The sequence below is a fragment of the Trichechus manatus genome, unplaced genomic scaffold, assembly GCF_000243295.1.
Source record: "Trichechus manatus latirostris isolate Lorelei unplaced genomic scaffold, TriManLat1.0 scaffold00050, whole genome shotgun sequence".
Lineage (NCBI taxonomy): Eukaryota > Metazoa > Chordata > Mammalia > Sirenia > Trichechidae > Trichechus > Trichechus manatus.
The window spans coordinates 8,338,149-8,359,912 of NW_004443986.1; the positions used below are offsets into that span (position 1 = coordinate 8,338,149).

The 21,764-nt window shown below is 39.6% G+C and overlaps 1 protein-coding gene across 1 annotated transcript in view; it reads left to right on the forward strand.

The window, feature by feature from the left end:
* LOC101351062 (dynein heavy chain 11, axonemal) overlaps positions 1–21,764 on the forward strand; it is a 334,378-nt gene that overhangs the window by 179,820 nt on the left and 132,794 nt on the right. Inside the window, exons 49-51 of the mRNA XM_023732310.1 lie at positions 4,314–4,475; positions 13,753–13,986; positions 20,201–20,347. Of these exons, the coding sequence (XP_023588078.1) occupies positions 4,314–4,475; positions 13,753–13,986; positions 20,201–20,347 (543 nt within the window). The remainder of the gene's footprint in view (positions 1–4,313; positions 4,476–13,752; positions 13,987–20,200; positions 20,348–21,764) is intronic.

A 21,764-nucleotide genomic window follows, 5' to 3' on the forward strand; every position in this document is an offset into this window, starting at 1 on the left:
GGAAGAGCGTAGTCAATGTCACTGAACTGTGCATGTAGAAATTTTTGAAATGGTGTATCTTTGGCTATGTGTATTTTCACCAAAAAAAAAAAGGTTAAGAAATTAGAGGGTTAATATGTTGTGGGGTTGTTAACCAATGTCATAAACAACATGTGTACTACTGTTTCATGAGAAACTTTTGTTCTGTAAGCCTTCACCTGAAGTACAATAAAAAAATCCTTTCCAAAAAAAAAAAAATACAGAATGACTATAGAAATTCAAGTTTGAATTTGAGGGGAGGGCTTCTTCCCAAATTCCCCAGTTGGGAGAAGTGTTTCAAATAACGGGAGTCTCAGACTGAACTCTGCCACACATACGTAAACTAGTTGCTGTCCAATCAGTTCTGACTCATGGCTACCCATGTGTGTTAGAGTACAACTGTGTTCCATACGGTTTTCAATGGCTGATTTTTCCGAAGTGGCTCACCAGATCTTTCTTTCGAGATGACTCTGGGTGGATTCAAACCACCAGGCTTTCAGTTAGTGGCCCAATGTGTTAACCATTTCCACCATCCAGGAACTCCCTGCCACACGTAGGATTTATTTAATAACAAGGAGGCAGATACAAAGATCTTAAAGCCTACTCAGTAAACCCGATGTAATCCCAGCTGTCTGTTGTTTTAGAAACCTAACTAGTCTTTACTTGAAAGATTCTTTTGGGGCAGATGTGACACTATTCTTATTGTAAGATTCAACTGACCTTCTAATTGGAATCACTTTAAAAGGCAGAATCCCTCCATACACTATTTATCACAGAAGTGGTCAAATCCTGAAGTCCAGCTGCCAAGGGTGTAGTTACTAGGATGCCATGATACCAAGATTTTCCTCGTTTGTTCATGCATCGGTGGAAGTATCTATACAATATTTCTGTTTTCCTCAGATATCTTAACAGTACTCATTTCATCGATGAAAACTCCTGTCTAACATCCATGATGCTAACAAAGCATTTATGTTGATGAAAGAAAAAGTTAGATAAGAGCTTCTGGCAGCTGACTCTAGAGTAGGGAACTCAGTAAGAATCTGTGTAATGGTGGTTTACCACCTTAGGCTGCGTACCCTCTGTTGATGTATTTCAAATATTAACCAGCAGCTCCTAAGGTATAAAATAAAATGAATGTTTAGATGCATATCATACTAGGCTGAAGCATTCCTCAGCCATAAAGAGAGGTGAAGTCCTGGTGCACGCTACAGTATGGGTGAACGTTGAAAACATTATACTCAGTGAAAAAAGCCAGTCACAGAAGAATATTGTATGATCCCACTTATATGCAATATCTAGAATAGGCAAGTATATGGTGGTGTTGGTTGCCATCGAATTGACTGCAACTCATGGCAACCCCATGTGTGTCAGAGAAATTCGCTCCATAGGGTTTTCAAGGCTATGACCTTTTGGAAGCAGATTACCAGGCCTGTCTCCCAAGGGGCTCTGGGTGGGTTTGAAGCACCAACCTTTTGGCTAGTAGTCCAGCGTTTAACTGTTTGCACCACTAGAGGACTCCAAGCACAACTAAGGGACTTTTGTGCAGTCAAGTCAATTCCGACTCATAGTGACCCTATATGACAGAGTAGAACTGCTGCATAGGATTTCCTAGGATGTAATCTTTACGGGAAGGAGCCCTTGTGGCACAGTGGTTAAAGCATTCGGCTGCTAACGAAAAGGTAAGCAATTCAAACCCACCAGCTGCTCCATGGGAGAAAGATGTGGCAGTCTGCTTCTGTAAAGATTTACAGCTTTGGAAACCCTACGAGGCAGTTCTGTCCTCTGTCCTATAGGGTCGCTGTGAGTCAGAATCGACTCAATGGCAGTGGCTTTGTTTTTATTTGTTTGTTTTTAAAAAAACTCTTTATGGGAGCAGATCACCAGGTCTTTTCTCCCAAAAAGAGGCTGGTGGGTTTGAACCACCCACCTTCAGCTTAGCAGCCGAGCTCTTAACTATTGCACCACCAGGGCTCCTAGGCAGGTGTATAACCAAAACCAACCAAACCCGTTGCCGTCTAGTCAATTCCAACCCATAGTGACGCCACAGGACAGAGTAGAACTGCTCCAAAGGGTTTCCAAGGCTGTAATCTTTACAGGAGCAGATCGCCACATCTTTCTCTCACGAAGGTGCTGGTGAGTTCCAACTGCCAACTTTTAGGTGAGCAGCTAAGCACTTAACCATTGCTCATTTAACTACCAGGGCTCGTTTCTATAATTTAGTCCCCTGGGTCTAGTTTAAATGATAGAATTTAGATTACTTATTATCTAATTTATTTAAAATTCTCTAAATTTTCCGTTTTACTCTGGGTGTATATAGAGACTTAGATTCTATGACTATTTCATCAACTGCCAAAAAAAACACTGAATAAGTAAATGTTTCAATTAAGTATTCCCATAGAAAATTTTAAACAGTTAGGCTGTAGCAGTGGACATCAGAATTACCTGATGGGCTTGTTGAAAACTTGGATTGCTGGGCCCCAACCTCAGAGTGTCTGCTTCCTTAGGTTAGGAATAGGTCAGAGAATTTGCATTTCTAACAAGATCCCAGGTGATGCTTTGAAAACCTGTCATCTTTTTTTTTTTCTCTCCCTGGTGTGGAATTTTAGATGGCATTGTGAGGATCTTCATTTACATGATTATAAATAGTAGAAAATGTCTTCAACTGTAAAATTTTGGAAAAGAAAAAGTATCTTTAAATGACCATTTCTGTATAATCTTTCAATAAATAATGATGGCATATAATTAAATTAACTCAGGAAAAGCGTTTTCATGGGGCTAAACAAACCTAGTGGCTGCAGTAATGGGATCAAGCATAGTAACAATTGTGAGGATGGTGCAGGACGAGGCAGTGTTTCAATCTGTTGTACACAGGGTCATTATGAGCCGGAACCGACTTGATGGCACCTAACAACAACAAACAAACCTATAGGAGCCCTCGTGGTGCAGGGGTTAAAGTAATCGGCTGCTAACCAAAAGACTGGCGATTCGACCCACCAGCTGCTCCATGAGAGAAAGATGTGGTAGAGAATTTTATGATATGGATTTTTTAAATGGAGGAATTTAAAATTCAAAAATATCCCTTGAAGAATGATTTTCTTAATTACCTGATGCGAAAGTGTTAGAGGCTTAGAGAGAGCTGCATAGTTTGGTTTTATGTCAAGTCTGAGTCCATTTGTAGAGAAAAAGGAAATCAAAAGACTCTTTGTCTCAGTCCTAACTTACCCCAGCTGGCATTTCCGCAACCCAGCGCCCCACGCTTACACTGACTTTGGAAAGAAGGTGGAGGAAGAAAGGACTTCTTCCTGAGCACCTGTTTGGGCTAGCATACTACACACCTTATGTTCTTATCTTCTGAAGCCCAGAGAAGTTCAGAAAGTATATTTAATCCTGGATAGAAGTTAGTCGGATCCAGACGTGCCTGACTCCTGAAGACCTGCTCCCCTCACCGAGTTTCTGTGACACACTCTCATAGCTAAACTCAGGCACTGCTGACAGAAATAAACCTGTGTGGAGTCTAAAGAAAGTATGGAAACATATTCAGTCTTTAGACTTATCAGAAACTTACAAACTGTCTCATCATAAGACTGTTTAAACTGAATTTTTTATTCCTTTAAAAATGTAAAGGGAGAACTCAAATTGTATTTTATTTTAAATGGAAACAGAAATAAACAATATTATAAAGCATTGGATTTTTAAGAGCTCAGGCTGCTAACCAAAAGGTCAGCAGTTCAAATCCACGAGCTGTCCTTGGAAACCCTTTGGGGCAGTTCTATTCTGTCCTGTAGGTTCACTATGAGTCGGAATCGACTTGACAGCAATGGGTTTTTATACACTTTATTGAGCCTAAACCAAAACCAAACCCATTGCCATCAAGTCGATTCCAACTCGTAATGAGTTACAAATTGGAAGGAAACAGAAAATGAAAGTAATTATTGGTATTATTGTATCCTAGTGATTTATTTTTTATTTAATTTTTATTGGGGTAATGTTACTTATGTAATGGAAAAGAGAAAGGTTTCCACTATTAATGATAATCATCAAAAATGTTTGAAAGAAGAGGGACAAATTTTAAGAAAAGCACATAGTGTTTCTATGTGTTCTATGAGGCAGCCATTTTGGACAGGTTTATACTTTTATTAGCAAGTAGGTTAATATTGATTTCCACTCCATAGTACTTTAGGATAGTTTAATGTCATGGTTGGCTGTGTTCCTTTCTTTCATTGTCTGAGATTGCAATGTAATTCTTTGCTCACTCGTCACCCTCCTGTTTCTGTTCTGCCCCCATGTCTCCACAGATTATTTTGTGTTTCTCTCCAGTTGGTCACACGCTGAGAGTGAGAGCTCGGAAGTTCCCAGCCATAGTTAACTGCACGGCTATTGACTGGTTTCATGAGTGGCCACGGGAGGCTCTGGTCTCAGTCAGCAGGAGGTTCATTGAGGAAACCAAGGGAATTGAGGTATGCTGTGTCAGCCTCTGAGACATACGGACACACACACGTACACACACCCCCAACTAAAAGTCCTCATTAGATAAGTAATTTCCAAAATACACTTCTTTGCAGAAAGTTGTCCCTATTTGTTTAACATAATAAAATCATCTTTGTTAGCTTACGTTCTATGGAACGTTAATGGCTGACCTTTTTCAACCAGGTTGAGACGTGCATGCATGTGTACGCGTGCATGTCCATGTGTGTGCACACACCCAGTGCATATGAGCATGTTCTCAGTGGCTACACTGACTCACCAGAAACCCAGGATCATTACTTCTTTGAATCATAATGGATCTTGCTGTAGCTTTATATCTACAGCTAAAAACGCAAACAAAAAGTAGCCATCCATAGCATGCAATGCTTGATCTTAACAAAGTAAGGCAATTAATTGTGGTTATTCTCATTACATCATTGTTAGGTGAAAAATCAGCCATCGTAAATTCAACAATCACTAAATCAAGTAATGGATCTGCTTCCTTATATACATTATGTTGGTCATTTGATCAGGATGAAATTCACACCTCCTGTTGCATTTTAAAATGGCTGAATGAAACAACAATAACAACAAACAACTTTCAAGCATTCTGGTTCAGAGGGAAAAAAGAATTTAAATATGAAGCTATTATTTAGACTTCCTAGAAATTAAGTGTTATTCATCTCTAGTGCCTTTCTGACTAGTGGTTTGGAAAGGGGGTAACTGGAAAACATTTACCAGGGAGGTGTGTCTTCTGATTTCACTAAATGATGAGGATGAAAGGCACCTATAATAGGTCAGACATTGAAAGTGATTCTCAGAACCAAAAACGGAACTGGGAGATGTAGGGAATGTTGCTTGTTCCCAGTTGAAAGTTTATCATGAACAACACCAACCCACTGTAACCTCCCTTACTCCAAAGAGTGTACCTAAATGCACCTTTCTAGAACAAACCTTTAACATTTTGTTGAATATTATGTCTTCTGGTGACCAGATGGTTAGAAATCTGGGAATATTTACATATTTTATTAATTTTTGTGTGCAGCTAACTTTATTGTACATTAAATTATTTTTCTTTTGCTTCTACAAAAAAAAAAAACTATATAGGTGAGCACACAGACAAGTATTCACTTGTGTCTACAAAATTTCTTTTTAGTTTTGTCCTGAAGTATCCATTAATCTAATTATTTAATCTTGGACTTTGAGGGAAGAACTATCAAGCTATACAACTTCTACATGTATATGACAGAGGCTTTAGGATATTCAGATTTTTCCTCTCTCTGTCTGTTCCTCACACTTACATTTAAAACATTTCTACAATTAGATGAAAAAATAATCTCTTTTAAGTCACTATTTTTGCCATATTCTGATCATTCTTTCTCTTATCTGTCTCTACACTACACTCACCCCTAACTTTGAATGCGCCAATCTAGGGCCTTAAAAAAAAAAAAAAAAAAAACTGGTTTTCTGGATGAAGATTAAATACAGTTAATGAGTGGTTCTATTTTTAAAAAAGTGTTTTTCACTTTTTCCCATTAGTCAGGGGCACTGCAGAGCACTTCTTATATTTAGGGGTATATATATGTATATTTTTTTTTCATATGAACATGAGTAGAGTGGTGAACACTTGGAAGAGTAATTTCTGTCTGAATTACTGCTTTCACTGTTGCCTGTCTTCCTGAAGGGTCATCCAGAGGAACCCAACTTAAAGATGGCGCAATAGTTAAGCACTTGGCTGCTAACCGAAAGGTTGGTGCTTAGAACCCACCCAGCAGCTCCACAGAAGAAAGATCTGGTGATCTGGTTCCATAAAGATTACAGCCTAGAAAACCCTATGGGGCAGTTCTACTCTGTCACATGGGGTCGCTATGAGTCGAAAATTGACTCAACGGCACCTAACAACAACAGCAACACTAGCATTAGATAAGTCTGCCAGAAATATTTTATACTTTAATAGCTGAAAAAATCATTAAATGTGACAAATAATTGTCACAATTATTAACACAAGTTTCTTAAGCAATTGCTAGGTTCATTACATTCCTGGAATTATGTAGTGCATTATTTTGTCTTCTCCTAAGTATAAGAAGCATTCAAAATACCAATTTATTAAAGGGAGAGAAATAGTCAATATGTACCTTTTGATTGCAAAAATTCTATTTTATCCAGTTCATTTTATCAGGCCAGTTTGTTGAGGCAAAGAAAAAGATCAGTGCATTTTAGTTCTTAATGTTACTTTTTCAAATGGGAGAAAATAAGAACTAGTTTGGCACAGTGTATATATTTGTATATATATATATGTATATATATATATTTGGTCTCACTTTTTTTCATTGTTGCAAATATACGCAGCAGAACATACACCAATTCAACAATTTGTACATATACAATTCAGTGATATTGGTTACATTTCTTCAAGTTGTGCAACCATTCTAACCCTCCTTTTCCAAATTCCTCCCCCATTAACATAAACTCACCACTGCCAAAGCTTCCTCTCTAACCTTTTGAGTTGCTGTTGTCAATTAATTCTGTATAGATAGTTCTTTAAAAGAGCACAATGCTCAAGGTAGACATTCTTTACTAACTAGGCTCAACCGTTGTTTAGCCTAAAGAAGACTTCAGGAGATAGTTTTGGTTTAATGTTTAAAGATTATATCAAGACAATAGTTTCAGGGTGGCACCGTACTTTTTAAAAATTCCTTGTCTTTGCTGCTTTAGTGAACGCTTTCTCTTCTGGAGGCAGGCGCCTTCAGTTACTGCTGAAGGAGTTTTGATATGCAGGTGACCATTGACACCTACTGGAGGAGGCAGGACTTGCATCATTTTAAGTCCAGAGGGCTCCTGCCAGGTGCTGAGCTATATCTGATGGTATCACAATGCCTCCTATAGGATGCTGAGTGCCAAATAGGAATTTGAAACGCACTTTACCGTTTCTATCGAGCTGAAATTATGCTTCGAAACAAATTAGCCAGATGATTCCATTTCAGTGCAAGGTGCTTATTTAACTTTCCCACCTTCCTAATTTGTTGCTCAGGAGCAATAATTATCATTCAGAGTGCAACGTGTCCGTGTTGTTCTAAAAAATGTGTGGCGCCTTTTCTGTAGAGGTCAAAAACAGCTTTTAAATTTTTTGAATGAGTGCTAATTTGATCACTCTCTTACTTTTCATTTCCACCGTTAAGACTGAAAGTTATCAGCATAATTTAGGCACTTCTTAATTATTGACCTTGTTTGCTGAGTGTAAGGTATTTATACAAGGTGACCCCCTTCGGCCACAGAGAAAGGATTCATTAAAGGCAAGTGGCTTTGTGTATGTTGACATATAATTTTCAGTCAGTACACACTCAGCACCCAGGGGTGTAGGCTGACTGCATCTACATAAATGTTTGTGCTGTTTTTCTGTTACCTGATATTGAACTAAATGACAACTGACAGAATGACCAAAACAGTTTGACACTTATCTATCACTGAGTATTTATATGAAGACTTTGTGTCAACACCCACCCCTTCTCATAGGAGATTTGGAAAAAGGGATGGGAGGATGCAGCGTAAGGAGGGAGAGAAGGAAAGGGCCTCTGGGTGTCCCTGGGAACAGGGTTGTACTTGGGAGAGATAATTGGGAGGAGACCTTACTGCGAAGCGCATGGGTTCCTGTAAGGAACATTCAAGACAAAAGGCAGGAAAAACTGAGGCATTGAAAGATGAGCAGTGTTTTTGCTCTTCAACACAAAATGAGTAATAGACATACTTGAAAGCAGGGTCTGATAAAAGGAGAAATTATTGAATAGAAATGAAGAGTTGGGGGAGGGGTAACGTTTGCATTGCAAGGAATAGACTAGAGATCTGAGCCCATTCTTTTCAGGCATGTTGGCCAACTGGCAACTTGAAATTCTCTGTCCTTTTGATGTGATGCCATTTAAGATAATTATACAAGCTAAACATCAGACTTTTCAGTAAAATGCATTTATTCCCCACCCCATCAGCTCTTTAACCCAGAACTTGTTGCAAGGATTGGTTGCATACTTTGCTACCGTAAAATGGCATATTTTACTACCATTTTTCTAACTGATAATGAGAAATGTCTACTCAAAGAGGAAAATTATTTTACTGCTGTTTTTAAAGAGTTATTTCTTCAGTGGCCTGGAACCTTCAGTTCCTTTTAAAATACTATGCCAAGAATGCCAGTAGGTACCAGTTGCCATTGAGTCAATTCCAACTCATGGCAATCTCATGTGTGTCAGAGTAGAACTGTGCTCTGTAGGGTTTTCAATGGCTGATTTTTCAGAAGTAGATTGCCAAGTCTTCCTTCCTGTGTGACTCTGGGTGGACTTGAACTTGCAAACTTTAGGTTAGCAGTCAAACATGTTAACTGTTTGTACCACCCAGGTACTCTCATGCCAAAAATGAAGGGTATTAAAACAACATTTTGTTAGTTATAGCTTCATTAGCAGAGCTTCTATTGTATTTATGATTTTTAGCACAGTTCTTTATTTGGAATATAAATTAGGATTATTTAATGTGAATCAAAAAGCAGAACGATAACAGGAAAATATCTTCTTTCTAAGGAGTATTAAAGTTATTTTAAAAGGTCAAGAAAAAAACAAACACAATCAAATTTACCTTGAGTTCTACCTAAATCTCAAACTGGCTTAAGCCTGTATTCAAATAGATGAGGAAGAGCCCAGATAGTCATTAATATCCTTCACCATTCTTCAGCCGTCTTTCTCCTTTACACATGCACACAAACATATTGTCCATCATAGATTTCTTGCTCTGTGCATCTTAATCAGATTTAGAGTGGAATGGCAAAAAGCAGCAGAATGCTGCTTTCCAGGGTCTTTGCACCTTTGTAAACCTTAGGAATCACCTCTACCTCAAAAGAAGGGTCTAATTTTTATAGCTGTCCAGGAACCTGGGCATGCCGTTAAGCTAAAAGTTTAACAAAGTCAAATGGGACTGTTACTACCCCTAAGTTGTAGTTCTGTGGCTTTTCTGCAGGAGCTGGCCTCAGCAGAACCAGCTACTACCATCTTCTCCTGCCTTACTGACTTCCTATAAACAGGGTGGCTGGTTTGTGTTTTACCTCCTCACGCCCTCCGTCCTCAATTGTCCCTTTGTTTTAATGTTCTGTCAGAGAACCATTGACGATTGGGAGCTCATCTGAAAGATGGTTGCCTTATGCTATACTTGATTGTGTCTTTTGCCAGTTGATCTTGAAAATGTAAGACCAAAAATAAAAGCACAAGCGACTAATCACAAAATGCATTCCCCAAACAAAGAAGCAAACAAAAATAAAACCAGCATGCAGTTTAGAAATCTGTGCTGAGTGCTGCATTTAACACTTGTTGCCGCCCTGCTACTACCACTGCCAGCAGCAGAACTAACACCCTCAGAGTCTGCATTGATTACCACCTCTAACTCTCCCACCAACCTGAGGAGGGGCCACTGGTTTCCCTACCACGCAGGTGAGGGGATGGAAGCCGAAACACGTGATCACTCAGCAGGTCACGGGCTCATCTGCAGTGGGACCCGGAGTCCATGCCCTCAAATCCTTCTCTTTAATATTGCGTAAGTGTTTGACTGTTTTGAAGAGGGGAGGGAAAAAGAAAAGAAAGAAGAAATGAATGGAAAGGAGTGACAAAACTCTAACCATTGATTTTGTGGTCAGGAAGATATACAGGGAATAAAATAACTTGTCCCATTTTATAGAACTGGAACTCTAACCCAGGTCCTAGGATTCAAACCCTGTGTCCCAGGCTGCCTCCAGAATCTTTTTCTACAATGAAATCTTAGCACCAGAAGCCTAGGCGAGGTGCTAAAATGCAGTACTGCTCATTTTATGCATTATTAAGTCTTCCTTATTTAATAAACCAGCCTTACAAACCACAAGTGTCTAATATATGCTCTACTTCTACCAGCTCTAAAAGGAGCCAAAAGTACAAATAATACTCTGTAGGGAGTCCCTGAGTGGTACAAATGGAAAGAATGGAGGTTCAAGTCTACCCAAAGGTGACTCAGAAGAAAGGCCTGGCGATTTACCCCTGAAAAATCAGCCACTGAAGACCCTGTGGAGTACAGTTGCACTCTGACACACTTGGGGTCACCATGAGTTGGAATCAAGTCAGTGACAATTGTGTTTTTTTAATATAGCTCAACATCTTGAAATTATTAAAAGTAAACATAGGAATATTTATAAGAAATTTTTCAAGGTATATTGTAGGTCTGTGGCATTATATGTGACAAAAATCATCCTGAGAAAAGCTTTAAAAAAATAGTTTTCTTTCCTCTGCCCTTCTTTACCTTTGCCTTGCCCTCTTTCCTCCCTATAATAAAATCTTCCTGGAAGTCCAAATTTAAAATTACAGATCAGTGTAGTCATTGGTGGTCTTGGAAATATATAAAATTCTGAATAATACTTAAAATGTTTGATTTAGTGCTGGCCTCCTGATACTTGATTTTCATATGACTCTCTGCTGCCATATTATCTTTGGAGCCCTAGTGGTGCAGTGGTTAAGAGCTTGGCTGCCACCCAAAAGGTCAGCAGTTCAAATCCCCCACCCACTCCCTGGAAACTCTATAGGGCAGTTCTACTCTATTCTGTAGTGTTGCTATGAGTCAGAATCGACTTCATGGCAACGGGTTTATAGTTTTTTGGTTTTTCTCTGCTGCCTGGCATCTTCAGCAAGGCAGACCTACGGGGCACTTGCTTTTAGAAACAGGTGACCAGTGGTGCATGGTGTGGCAGTGACTGCCCCCACCTGGGAACTGTCACACCAAGTAGCAGGGATTTGTTTATATTTTTTTGTTTACAGTGAGCCAATCAAGAGAGTAGAAATTAAACACTTTTTCTTAATGTGAGAAAAAAGCAGTTCCATCTTTGCATTTGTTTATACATTGTTTTCCAGTGCGTGCAGCACTGTTTTCCAAAGCATCTTAGTGGGGAAACCTTGGATTTATCACCATTTGATACTGGCAATTTGCTTATTTTTATTTTTGCCTTCACCATGAATGGCTGCTAAATGATTACAAAATGGCATCAACTGGTTTTCATCAAGGGGCCAAATCTAGCAAGAATGATGCTCTTCACTCACAACTCTAAAAGGGCTCCTGGTGGAAAATACAGCATTGCTTTGCCATCACTGCTGCAGCCCGGCAGCCATCTCCCCAGCTCCCCGCTCCCCCCACAAAAGAAAACTGGAGATAAATGAATGGCAGAATAAATAATTCATGCTAATGAAATTACTGCAATTAGTAGTTCTACAATGACCCTTTTAAAAGCCACAGCTGTTAATGTCAGGAAGTGCTGTCACTACTGACCTTATCATAAGAGAAAGTGACAAATTGAGAATGCAGGGAAGACCACTCATCAAAGAGGTCTGTTCTGGAACGATTAGAGTTTTCTGAAAAACAGTGTGAATTACAACCAGCTGCTCCCTGGCTCCGCAAGTCTCTCATGCTGTGCCATTTTGTTAAGCCCGATAACAATAGTTATTTTGCCCCATTGAGACAAGTTGTCTCGGGCCACTTCCAGCTCTACCGGAAACCACTTCTTCCATCCCCGATTTACAAATGAAACTGTTGTTAAAGAGAGCTTTTCAGGGCAGCCCGAGGAGCCTCCTCATAAGGATCATGATTGGATAGAGGCCAGATTTTTTTTGTTTTTTTCCTTCCCCTTAAGGAGGTTGCACTTGGCTGAGAAAAGCATCCATCTATATTGCAGAAAGGTATGTGTGCATTTTTAGTGCAAGTTAAAACGGGACAGGACAGGAGTGAATTTCTGCCCACGTTTACATTGAAGTCAGACTCTTTTGAAAATAAAATCCCCAAGGGGAGAAAATTTATATGGGATTTATATAACTTCCTTGTAAGTTTTATTTTTCTGTTGGTAACGTATGTATCTCTTGAATCAACAGCAGCCCTGGTGGTGCAGTGGTTAAGAGCAACAGCTGCTAACCAAAAGGTCAGCAGTTTGAATCCACCAGCCGCTCCTTGGAAACCCTGTGGGGCAGTTCTACTCTGTCCTATAGAGTCACTATGACTATGAGTCAGAATCGACTGTACAGCAATGGGTTTGATTTTGTTTTTTGTTTTTTTTTTGGATGGACTGGAAACAAAGACCATTCAGGATTCATACCATTCTATGTTTAACTTTTGCTTTAAAGATGTATTTCAGTTACTAGTGAGATGGATTTTTAATATGCAGAATAAGCTCGTACGTACACATTTTAAACCCACTGGAGAATTTTTCATGATGTCGGAAAGCTAGGTTTTAAAAGCCGTTACTCAGGAGCGGTTGTTTTTTACCAACAAGAATTGGCCTGTCTCTCCTCGCACCTCTGGTTGTGATATTAACGGTGCAGGTTTGAAACGTTTAACTGCATCACCAGCCACTTGTGAGCAATTTTCCCGAAGATGTCTGCGCATTGTTGACAACACTTTGGTGAATTATGTGTGACTTTCCTAAGAGTTGGTGTGGCTCATTTAATTCATATTAATTGATTTTTAGGCTTCCCTTGATTAATTGAACCTGGTTCATCTTGTACAGAATGCAATAAATAATCATTAAAATGAGGGAGATGTGACTCCACAAATTAAAAAGTTAACTACTTCAGAAGTCATAGAGGACAAAATGGGAAGAATTTATAGTGAGGAGTTCTTCGGTAATCTTCAAAGGAGGGTTTCATATTTTGTTCTGTGCTTGTGTGTTTTTATGAGAATAGAAGCAATCACGATATTTTTCTCCTAGAAGCAGTGACTTTTATACCCTACCCATCCAGATTGCTTTTCCATGGACCCCCATAAAATTCTGCATTTCTAAGTTTCTGCTTTTTTTTGTTGACTTTGCAGGGTTTTTCGATCTCTCCAGCTAAAATTTAATTTGAAAACAATACCAAAAAATACTTCTCAGGGTATCGTGCCTTAATTTCTCCGTTTTCTCTTCCTCATACTTGACAGATAAAAACCAAATTGTGGCTAGCCATGCTTGTGTTATGTGTTGGTTTTTGGCTTTGGTACGTGGAAGATGTAAAAATCCTTTGTCTGTTTGGCAAGAAGATGGTTAGTAAAGCTGAATGCTTTATTGTAATCTGTCTAGTTTTCTAGATGTCTTTTAAAGACTAAATAATTTTCCCTAGACCTCACTGTAATTTGTTCTTTTAGCAAAAAAAAAAAAAAAGTGTACATTTTGCTGATTCGCTTCTATTTATTTTTTTAATCATGTTTTATTTTAACTTGAGAGCATTCCATATGAATTGCAATGTTTTATGTTTTCAGCTGCTGGACAAAGATTCCATCAGCCTTTTTATGGCACATGTTCACACCAGCGTAAATGAAATGAGTACCAGGTATTACCAGAATGAGAGAAGATACAACTATACCACCCCAAAGAGTTTTCTAGAACAAATATCACTGTTTAAGAACCTGTTGAAGAGGAAACAAAAAGAGGTCTCCCAGAAAAAAGAGCACTTGGTAAATGGCATCCAAAAACTAGGAACCACAGCCTCTCAGGTATGTCCAGCATATGTTATTACTGATAGTATCTATATTCTTTAAATAGAAAAATACATTTCCTTTTGAAGCAGCACTTCAACCCATTTATACAAGATGCTTAGAGGGATTGGTGGTTCAGTGGTAGAATTCTCACCCCATATGCAGGACACCTGGGTTCATGCAACCAGTGCACCTTATGTGCAGCCACCACCCATCTGTCAGTGGAAGTTTGCATGTTGCTATGATGCTGAACAGGTTTCATTGGAGGTTCCAGATTAAGTCGGACTAGGAAGAAAGACCTGGCAAAAATCAACCAGTGAAAACCCTATGAATCACAATGGTCCAGTCCACAACTGATCATGGAACTGGTGCAAGACTGGGCAGTGTTTCCTTCAGTTGTGCATGGGGTCCTCATGAGTAGGGATGGACTCGACAGCGGCTAACAACAACTTGTAAGATTCCTAGAAAGATCGGGCAGTCTGCTCCCATAAAGATTACAACCTATGAAACCCTACGGGGGCAGTTCTACTCTGTCATATAGGGTCTGTATGAGTTGGAATTGACATGATGGTATCTAACAACATGAAAATGTGAAGTTTAATGATACAAAGAAAATATGCTGCTACTATTTTCCAGGCCTAGAAAGAGGCCAATTACTCTATCAAGCTGGTTTGGGAGAGACCTTCTCTCCTTGGGCTGACCCAGTGCTGGGAAATGTGGAAAAGATGTTGAAGGGAGCAGACACAGCTGGTTCCCCTCTCTTGTCTCTGACTTCTTTGGTGCTCTGGGTTTGTTGGCAGGAATTTTGTCACCTGAGGGTGGAAGTAAGATCCCTTTTAGTCTCAGATTCTCAGCCCCCAGTGAGGACATCATTTCCTGGCTGATGACCATGGTGAGGGTTGCTATGGTTAGGGTCCCAGAGTATAGCAGTTTTCTTTGACCGCGGTATCTGTGTCTGGTCTGCTTCTTTTAGCTAGCAGCTGTCTTAGAGGAAAGTGAATAATGTTGCCTTCATCCTCAGGTGTAATACCACTGCTGCCTGGAAGGACAGTACCTCTAGACTGCAGGAGTAAATCCAAAGAGAATTACCTATTGTGTAGGTCTGTGCACGTATCACCTAATTTCATTGTTAAAAACCAAATGACTTTATGAAGTGGGTGTTACTGCTGTTATTTATACTAGAGGCTTAAAGAGTTTAAGGTCACAGGACTAGTGAAGTTGGGGTTTGAACCCAGATTCCTATTATTGTATCGCCCATGTGAGTCCCTGGGTGGTACAAACAGTTAACAGCCTCGGCTACTAACCAAAAGATTGGAGGTTCAAGTCTACCTAGAGGTGCTTTGGAAGAAAAGCGTGGTGGTCTACTTTCAAAAGTGCAGCCATTGAAAACCATATGGAGCACAGTTCTATCTGACGCACATGGGGTTGCCATGAATTGGAATCAACTCGATGGCAACTGGTTATTGCCTACGTATTGTCTATGATGCCGTGTTGCCCCCCCACCCCCCGTGACTGATAGATTAGAAAGAGAGAATATGGGGACTTTGGAGAGTGACGCAGCCCTTCTCTGAGCCAGCTAGGCCCTAGAGCTAGAGTAAAAATCTTCACCAGTGGTCCTTTGAAGTCTAGAAATGCTGGTAGGCTTCTCAGAGTATTGCCATCATATCATACTCTCACATGCTCTTCAAGGGACTGAGCCAGTTTTTTCCCCATGAGGTCTGAGTGGCCCATCATTGCCTAAACTGTGAATAAACCAAGATCTAGCTGAAGGAGCATACGTTGGCACCTTTTCACCTTTTCTGGCCATGTCCCTCTTCCATTCTGTAAGCCAAAGTGCAACTTGCCTCTTTCTCCCTTAGTTTTGTATACTGGGAATGGTTCGTTGATGAACCACAGTGTTCTGTGCTGACCAGTGAGTAGATGGACCATGATTGGGAAAGAGAAACCAGAGTGAGGAGGTCTCCAGGAGAGCTGGGATTGGGAAATGTAAAGAAGAGGTGCTGGGAAGCCCCCAAAGAGCATGTCTGTATTGGTGCATCTCTTCCCTCCCCTTCAAAGGATATCTTCTTTCCTCTTCTTTGTTTATGCATCTTATCTTACTGTTTCTTCTGTATGTCTCCTTCTCTTTTCCTTTTCTGCCAATGTCTCCTATTCCATCTCACTAAATCAAGGCCCTTTTCCTAGTGTCTTAGTTATCAAGTGCTACTATAACAGAAATACCACAAGTAGATGGCTTTAACAAACAGAAATTTATTCTCTCACAGTCTAGGAAGCTAGAAGTCCGAATTCAGAACACCAGCTCTAGGGGAAGGCTTTCTCTCTCTGTCTGCTCTGGGGGAAGGTCCTTGTCATCAGTCTTCCCCTGGGTCTAGGATCTTCTCAGCTCAGGGACCCCAGGTCCAAAAGACACGCTCTGCTTCTGGCACTTCTTTTCTTGGTGACATGAGGTCCCCTCTCCTCTGCTTGATTCTCTCTTATATCTCAAAAGAGACTGACTCAAGATACAACCTAACCTGTAGATTGAGTCCTGCCTCATTAACATAACTGCCTCTACTCCTGCCTCATTAACATTATAGAGATTAGGATTTATAACACATAAGATAATCATGTAAGATCACAAAATGGTGGACAACCATACAATAGTGGGAATCATGGCCTAGCCAAATTGACCCACATTTTTGGGAGACATGATTCAATCTATAACATCTGCTAAACATTTTTCGGGAGTACTCTTGAGCTAAAAGAAGAAAAGTGACAAAGATCTGTGTCACAAAGCATTTATGTTCCTTTGAGTGATTGCAGACGGCACCTGTTGACTTCACCCTAGGAAATGATAGTGCTGGCACCCAAACTGGGCTGTCAAGACTTGTGTGGCAGTCGGTGGCAAAGAAAAAACTGTCTCTACCACATGTGAAGAGTTTTCTTCCTAAATGACTGAGCTAAAAGCATGTGGCTTAGCATCCCAGTTACTTGCAGCACCTCAGCCATAGGGAAAAAGAAGTGGAGAGAGTCTGTGGTTCCTAATAATAATCTCAGTTATATATTGATAAGCCAGGGAGCATGAGGGAACAGGAGGAGGAGAGGAAGAGCTGACTCACGGTATCTTCCAAGTGCGGGCCTCTTGGCGCGTCCTTGTTTCCCCTTGGCTAGAAACAATGGAAAGTCTGTGGCTGAAGGACTGTAGGTGATTTTTTTAAATTAGGTATCTAAGCATGCTGTTGTTGTTAGCTGCCATTAGCTTTGTTCTCGACTCTTGGTGACCCTATGGACAATGGAAAAAATTGCTGCCCAGTCCTGTGCCGTCCCCATGATCAGTTGTAGATCAAACCATTGTGATCCGTAAGATTTTCATTGGCTGATTTTTGGAGGTAGATAATCAGGCCTTTCTTCCTAGTTCATCTTAGTCTGGAAGCTCCACTGCAACCTGTTTTAGCATCATAGCAACACGCAAGCCTCCTCTGACATCCGGGTGGTTGCTGTGTATGAGGTGCAGTGGCCAGGAATCGAACACTCTCCTATGGAAGGTAAGAATTCTACCACTGAACAGCACTGCCCTCCTCTGTGCATATATTGCTCTTAATAATATCAGAAGAGTGATTAGAATAATTTCTAGTTCCTTGAGTGTTTTAAAAATGAATTCCTATGAAAAGGAAGCCTGGTTTCCTATGTAAAGAGTTGGAAAGCCTTATGGTATAAGAACAGGTTGTGTGTGGAACAAAATTACTTCATCTGGAGCATGTGTTGTCTACGGGTCTGCCTTAAGCAATTCCGCAGAGCTGGATATCTATGCCATTTGAAAATATTAGTGTCTAAACCTTCCCGATGTGTATTCATTACAGTAAACTCTAAACCCCTTTTATAACTGCATAACCCCTTTCTAGATGTCAGCTTAGATCATCACAGATGGCCTTAGTGACCTTTGTTCGTAGATGAGGCGTTGCATCCAGGGCTTGAGTCACTTTGGATATTTCAGAGCTAACAGCTTCCTTAGAAATGGATATTAGGGCTTGAAATAACACAGTTTCTTCCCAGTCTCTTGGATGACTCTTTTGACTGTAGCCTAGCATAATACTAGTTTCATGTGGCTAAAAAGAACAGGGAAGCAAGTATCACTGTCCAGTGTTACCCTGAGTTCATAGAGAGGCTAAAAATCAATGTAAGCTTTAACTATAGTAGTATAAGGAGCAATCATAGTAATAATCACAGCTTTTAGGTATGTTGTTTTTGTTAGGTGCCGTTGAGTCGATTCTGACTCATACTGACACTACGTACAACAGAACGAAACACTGCCTGATCCTGCGCCATCTTCATAATCATTGTTATGCTTGAGCACACTGTTGCAGCCACAGTGTCCATCTCATTGAGGGTCTTCCTGTTTTTCATTGACCCTCCACTTTAGCAAGCATGATGTCCTTCTGCAGGGACTGGTCCCTCCTAATAACATGTCCAAAGTATGTGGGACGATGTCTCGCCATCCTCGCTTCTAAGGAGCATTCTGGCTTCTTCTTCCAAGACAGATTTGTTCATTCTTCTGGAATTCCATGGTATATTCAGTATTGTTTGCCAACACCATAATTCGAAGGCATCAATTCATCTTCAGTCTTCCTTATACATTGTCCAGCTTTCACATCCGTATGAGGCAACTGAAAATACCATGGCGTGGGTCAGGCGTACTTTAGTCCTTAAAGTGACATTTTTTCTTTTTAACACTTTAAAGATGTCTTTTACAGCAGATTTACCCAGTGCAATACATCGTTTGATTTCTTGACTGCTGCTTCCATGGGCGTTGATTGTGGATCCAAGTAAAATGAAATCATTTTAGGTATAGTGTAAATAAACTGTATTGGAGTGCGGGTTACAAGATTGTTCACATATAGTAGTGGGATGTTGTTCCACAAGAGACCAGTGATGTGTCTTTAGCAGTTGAGTCAAAATAAGTGGTTATGATTGTTCTTTTCTTCTATAATTTTTTAAAATAGTAACATTTGTACTTCTGGAAAGTAAATGGATCGGAGAGTTAATTATCATGATATAAAGCTGCTTTTACGTATTTTTGAGAGCTAGCTCATGTTTTTCTCTCTAGCACTTCACTTCTGCTTTTATTTACATGATCCTCAAACTTAGGAACCTCATGGTACCTGCTGAACATAGTGAGATCCCAAATAATCAATGGGCAGAATCATTCTTTTTTAACAGATGAATTTGGCGATGCCTCAGAAAGACTGAGTTCCACAAGACCTGAGTGAAGTTAGTTAATGGTGGGCTGAGAGGAGGATTCCACACTGAGGACCTTGACTGGGCTTTAGGCCACACCATACTAATACTCCACAAGTCTCGCGTGGTTGCCTGTCTTAGGAGATGTTAGTTAAGTTGAGTGCTTGGTTGTCTGCATAAATTAAATGTTCGTATGAGATTTTAAAAAATTAAGAATTGAAAAAAAAAATATCACAAGGGCCATTTCATGCTTTGTTGGAAAAGGTAGGACCTGTCTAAAGGCATTTTGATCAAGATAATTAACCAACCAACTAGTTACCATCCAGGTGATTCTGACTCATGGCGACTCCATGTACGTCAGAGAACTGTGCTCCATAGAGTTGCCAATTGCAGATTTTCTGGAAGTAGATTGCCAGGCCTTTCTTCCTAAGGTGCATCTAGATAGACTCAAACCTCCACCCTTTTAAATAACAACCAAATTTGTTAACCATTTGCACCACCCAGCGTCTCCTGATCGAAATAAGTAACTGATGACTCTGTAAACAGGAAAGAGATGTTTAGGACACCTTCAACTTGTCTAAAGCCTCCAGCAATTTTAGATGGTGGGTGCAAGGCTTGTCACCAAGCAAGTCTTCCTGCCGCATCTGCTGCCTCAATGGCCTGAGCTGCACAGGCAAGCAGGTGGGGTGGTGTGATGTGTGGTTGGGTGGAGACCTCTGTTGGTATTTCCCTGGTTGGACAGAATTGAGTAAAGAAGAAAAATTTCTAAGTGGTACTGATACAAATTAATTATATTTTCCACAAAACCATTGAAAGCCATTGTTCAGTTCACTCACATTTGGGGGAAAAATGGGTTGCATTTTTGCAAATGGAAGTAAAGAAAAATCAGGATAGAAACAGATGTGATATACAAACTTAGAGATCCCTAAATTCAGTTCTAAATTTTTTTTTTAAAAGCTAAATCTGATATTTGATTTTATCAATGCTGATTACTTCAAAATGATGACTTTTCCTTTAGGTGGAGGATCTCAAAGCCAGACTTGCTTCTCAGGAAGCTGAATTGCAGCTGAGAAACCATGATGCTGAAGCTCTGATCACAAAGATTGGGCTTCAGACAGAGAAAGTGAGCCGGGAAAAGGCCATCGCAGATGCTGAGGAGCGAAAGGTCAGGCTAATTCACCATTTAGAGTTCCTGAGCTATATTTAGCACAAAATAAACCTTTGTAGGTGAACAATTTTGAACAACTTCCTCTCCCGGGAGCATAAAATCTAAAGAATTATTATACTGACACATGTAACAGCATTTCACACCATGATTACCACTTGACCTTTCTTTACATTATGCATTTTCCCAACCTTGTACCTCTTTTAATGATATGAAAGAACAATAAATACTGAGCTCATTCAAGCATATAATGGATGTGGGTCTTGAACATCAGGCCTATTTGTAATACAGTAAAGGTCGTGAAGTCACCTCTGAGGTTTCTAAAGGTTTTTAGTTTTTAGGCAAATGGAACAACTCAATTGTTAACAAAGCCCATTCCGTCACTTTGCAAGATGGTTTTCCAATTTTGCATTTTAATCATACAACTTGAGAAGTTTATTATTAAATCCTAAGCTAAATGTGTTCTTTTTGATGCCACTGAAGCCCTGGTATTTTGTATTGTTTTATATGATTGAAAACAACTACTTTTAAAGTTACATAGATTCTGCATTTTTTTGTACTCAGATTTTCAGCAATTCTGAAATAAATACAACTTCTTTTGTTGTCTTCTTTTAGCAAAACTTCAGCTAGAAATGGAAGTTATTTTTTGAGTGTCTTATTTCCCAAAGTAAATAGACAGGAAACAGAAATAATAAATACGTGTTTATAAAATTGAATGAGTGTATATGTGCAAGGTAAAAGTTATTATTTTAGGCAAAAAGTTAATATTCAGGGCCTAGTTAACAAAAATCGTAAATTTCTAACACTCTGATAGCCATTGGATCAATAGCCATTATCCTTGTGTTTAAAATAACAGAAGATATTTGGGCTTTTCAAGTGATTTTTGTCGTTCATTCATATAGTTATTTTCTTTTTTTTTCCAAATGTGTGTTGCACATCTTTCCCTTTAGCTTGCACAGTTAAACCCCCTGCCTTCGAGTTGACTCTGACTCATAGCAAAGGACATAAAAATATATTGAAAGTCAAAACTCTAAAAAACAGTTAAAAGATAAGATGAGCATTTTAGAAGTTGAAGACAAAGCACACTTAACATGGCCAATAGGCATGTAATTCCTAATTCTGGTAAAAAGTGTTTCCATTGAGTTTCAAACAAGTGGAGAATACCTTTAAAACTATATTACTACATTAAGCAATTAGGTATCACACATGGTGTGGTTACAAGCTAATTCCACCCAGGGGATATTTTTCAGGCATTACATGAATGTGTGATGTTCTAGTAATTATTGTAACCTGTCTCCACAGATACCTTTTAGAGATCTTTAAATTTAACAAGTGGTGTACAAGTATTTTACCATTTTTTGCATGTGAATTCCTAAGGCAAAATTACCCTCACAAAGGAAAAAAAAAAGGTTTTAGC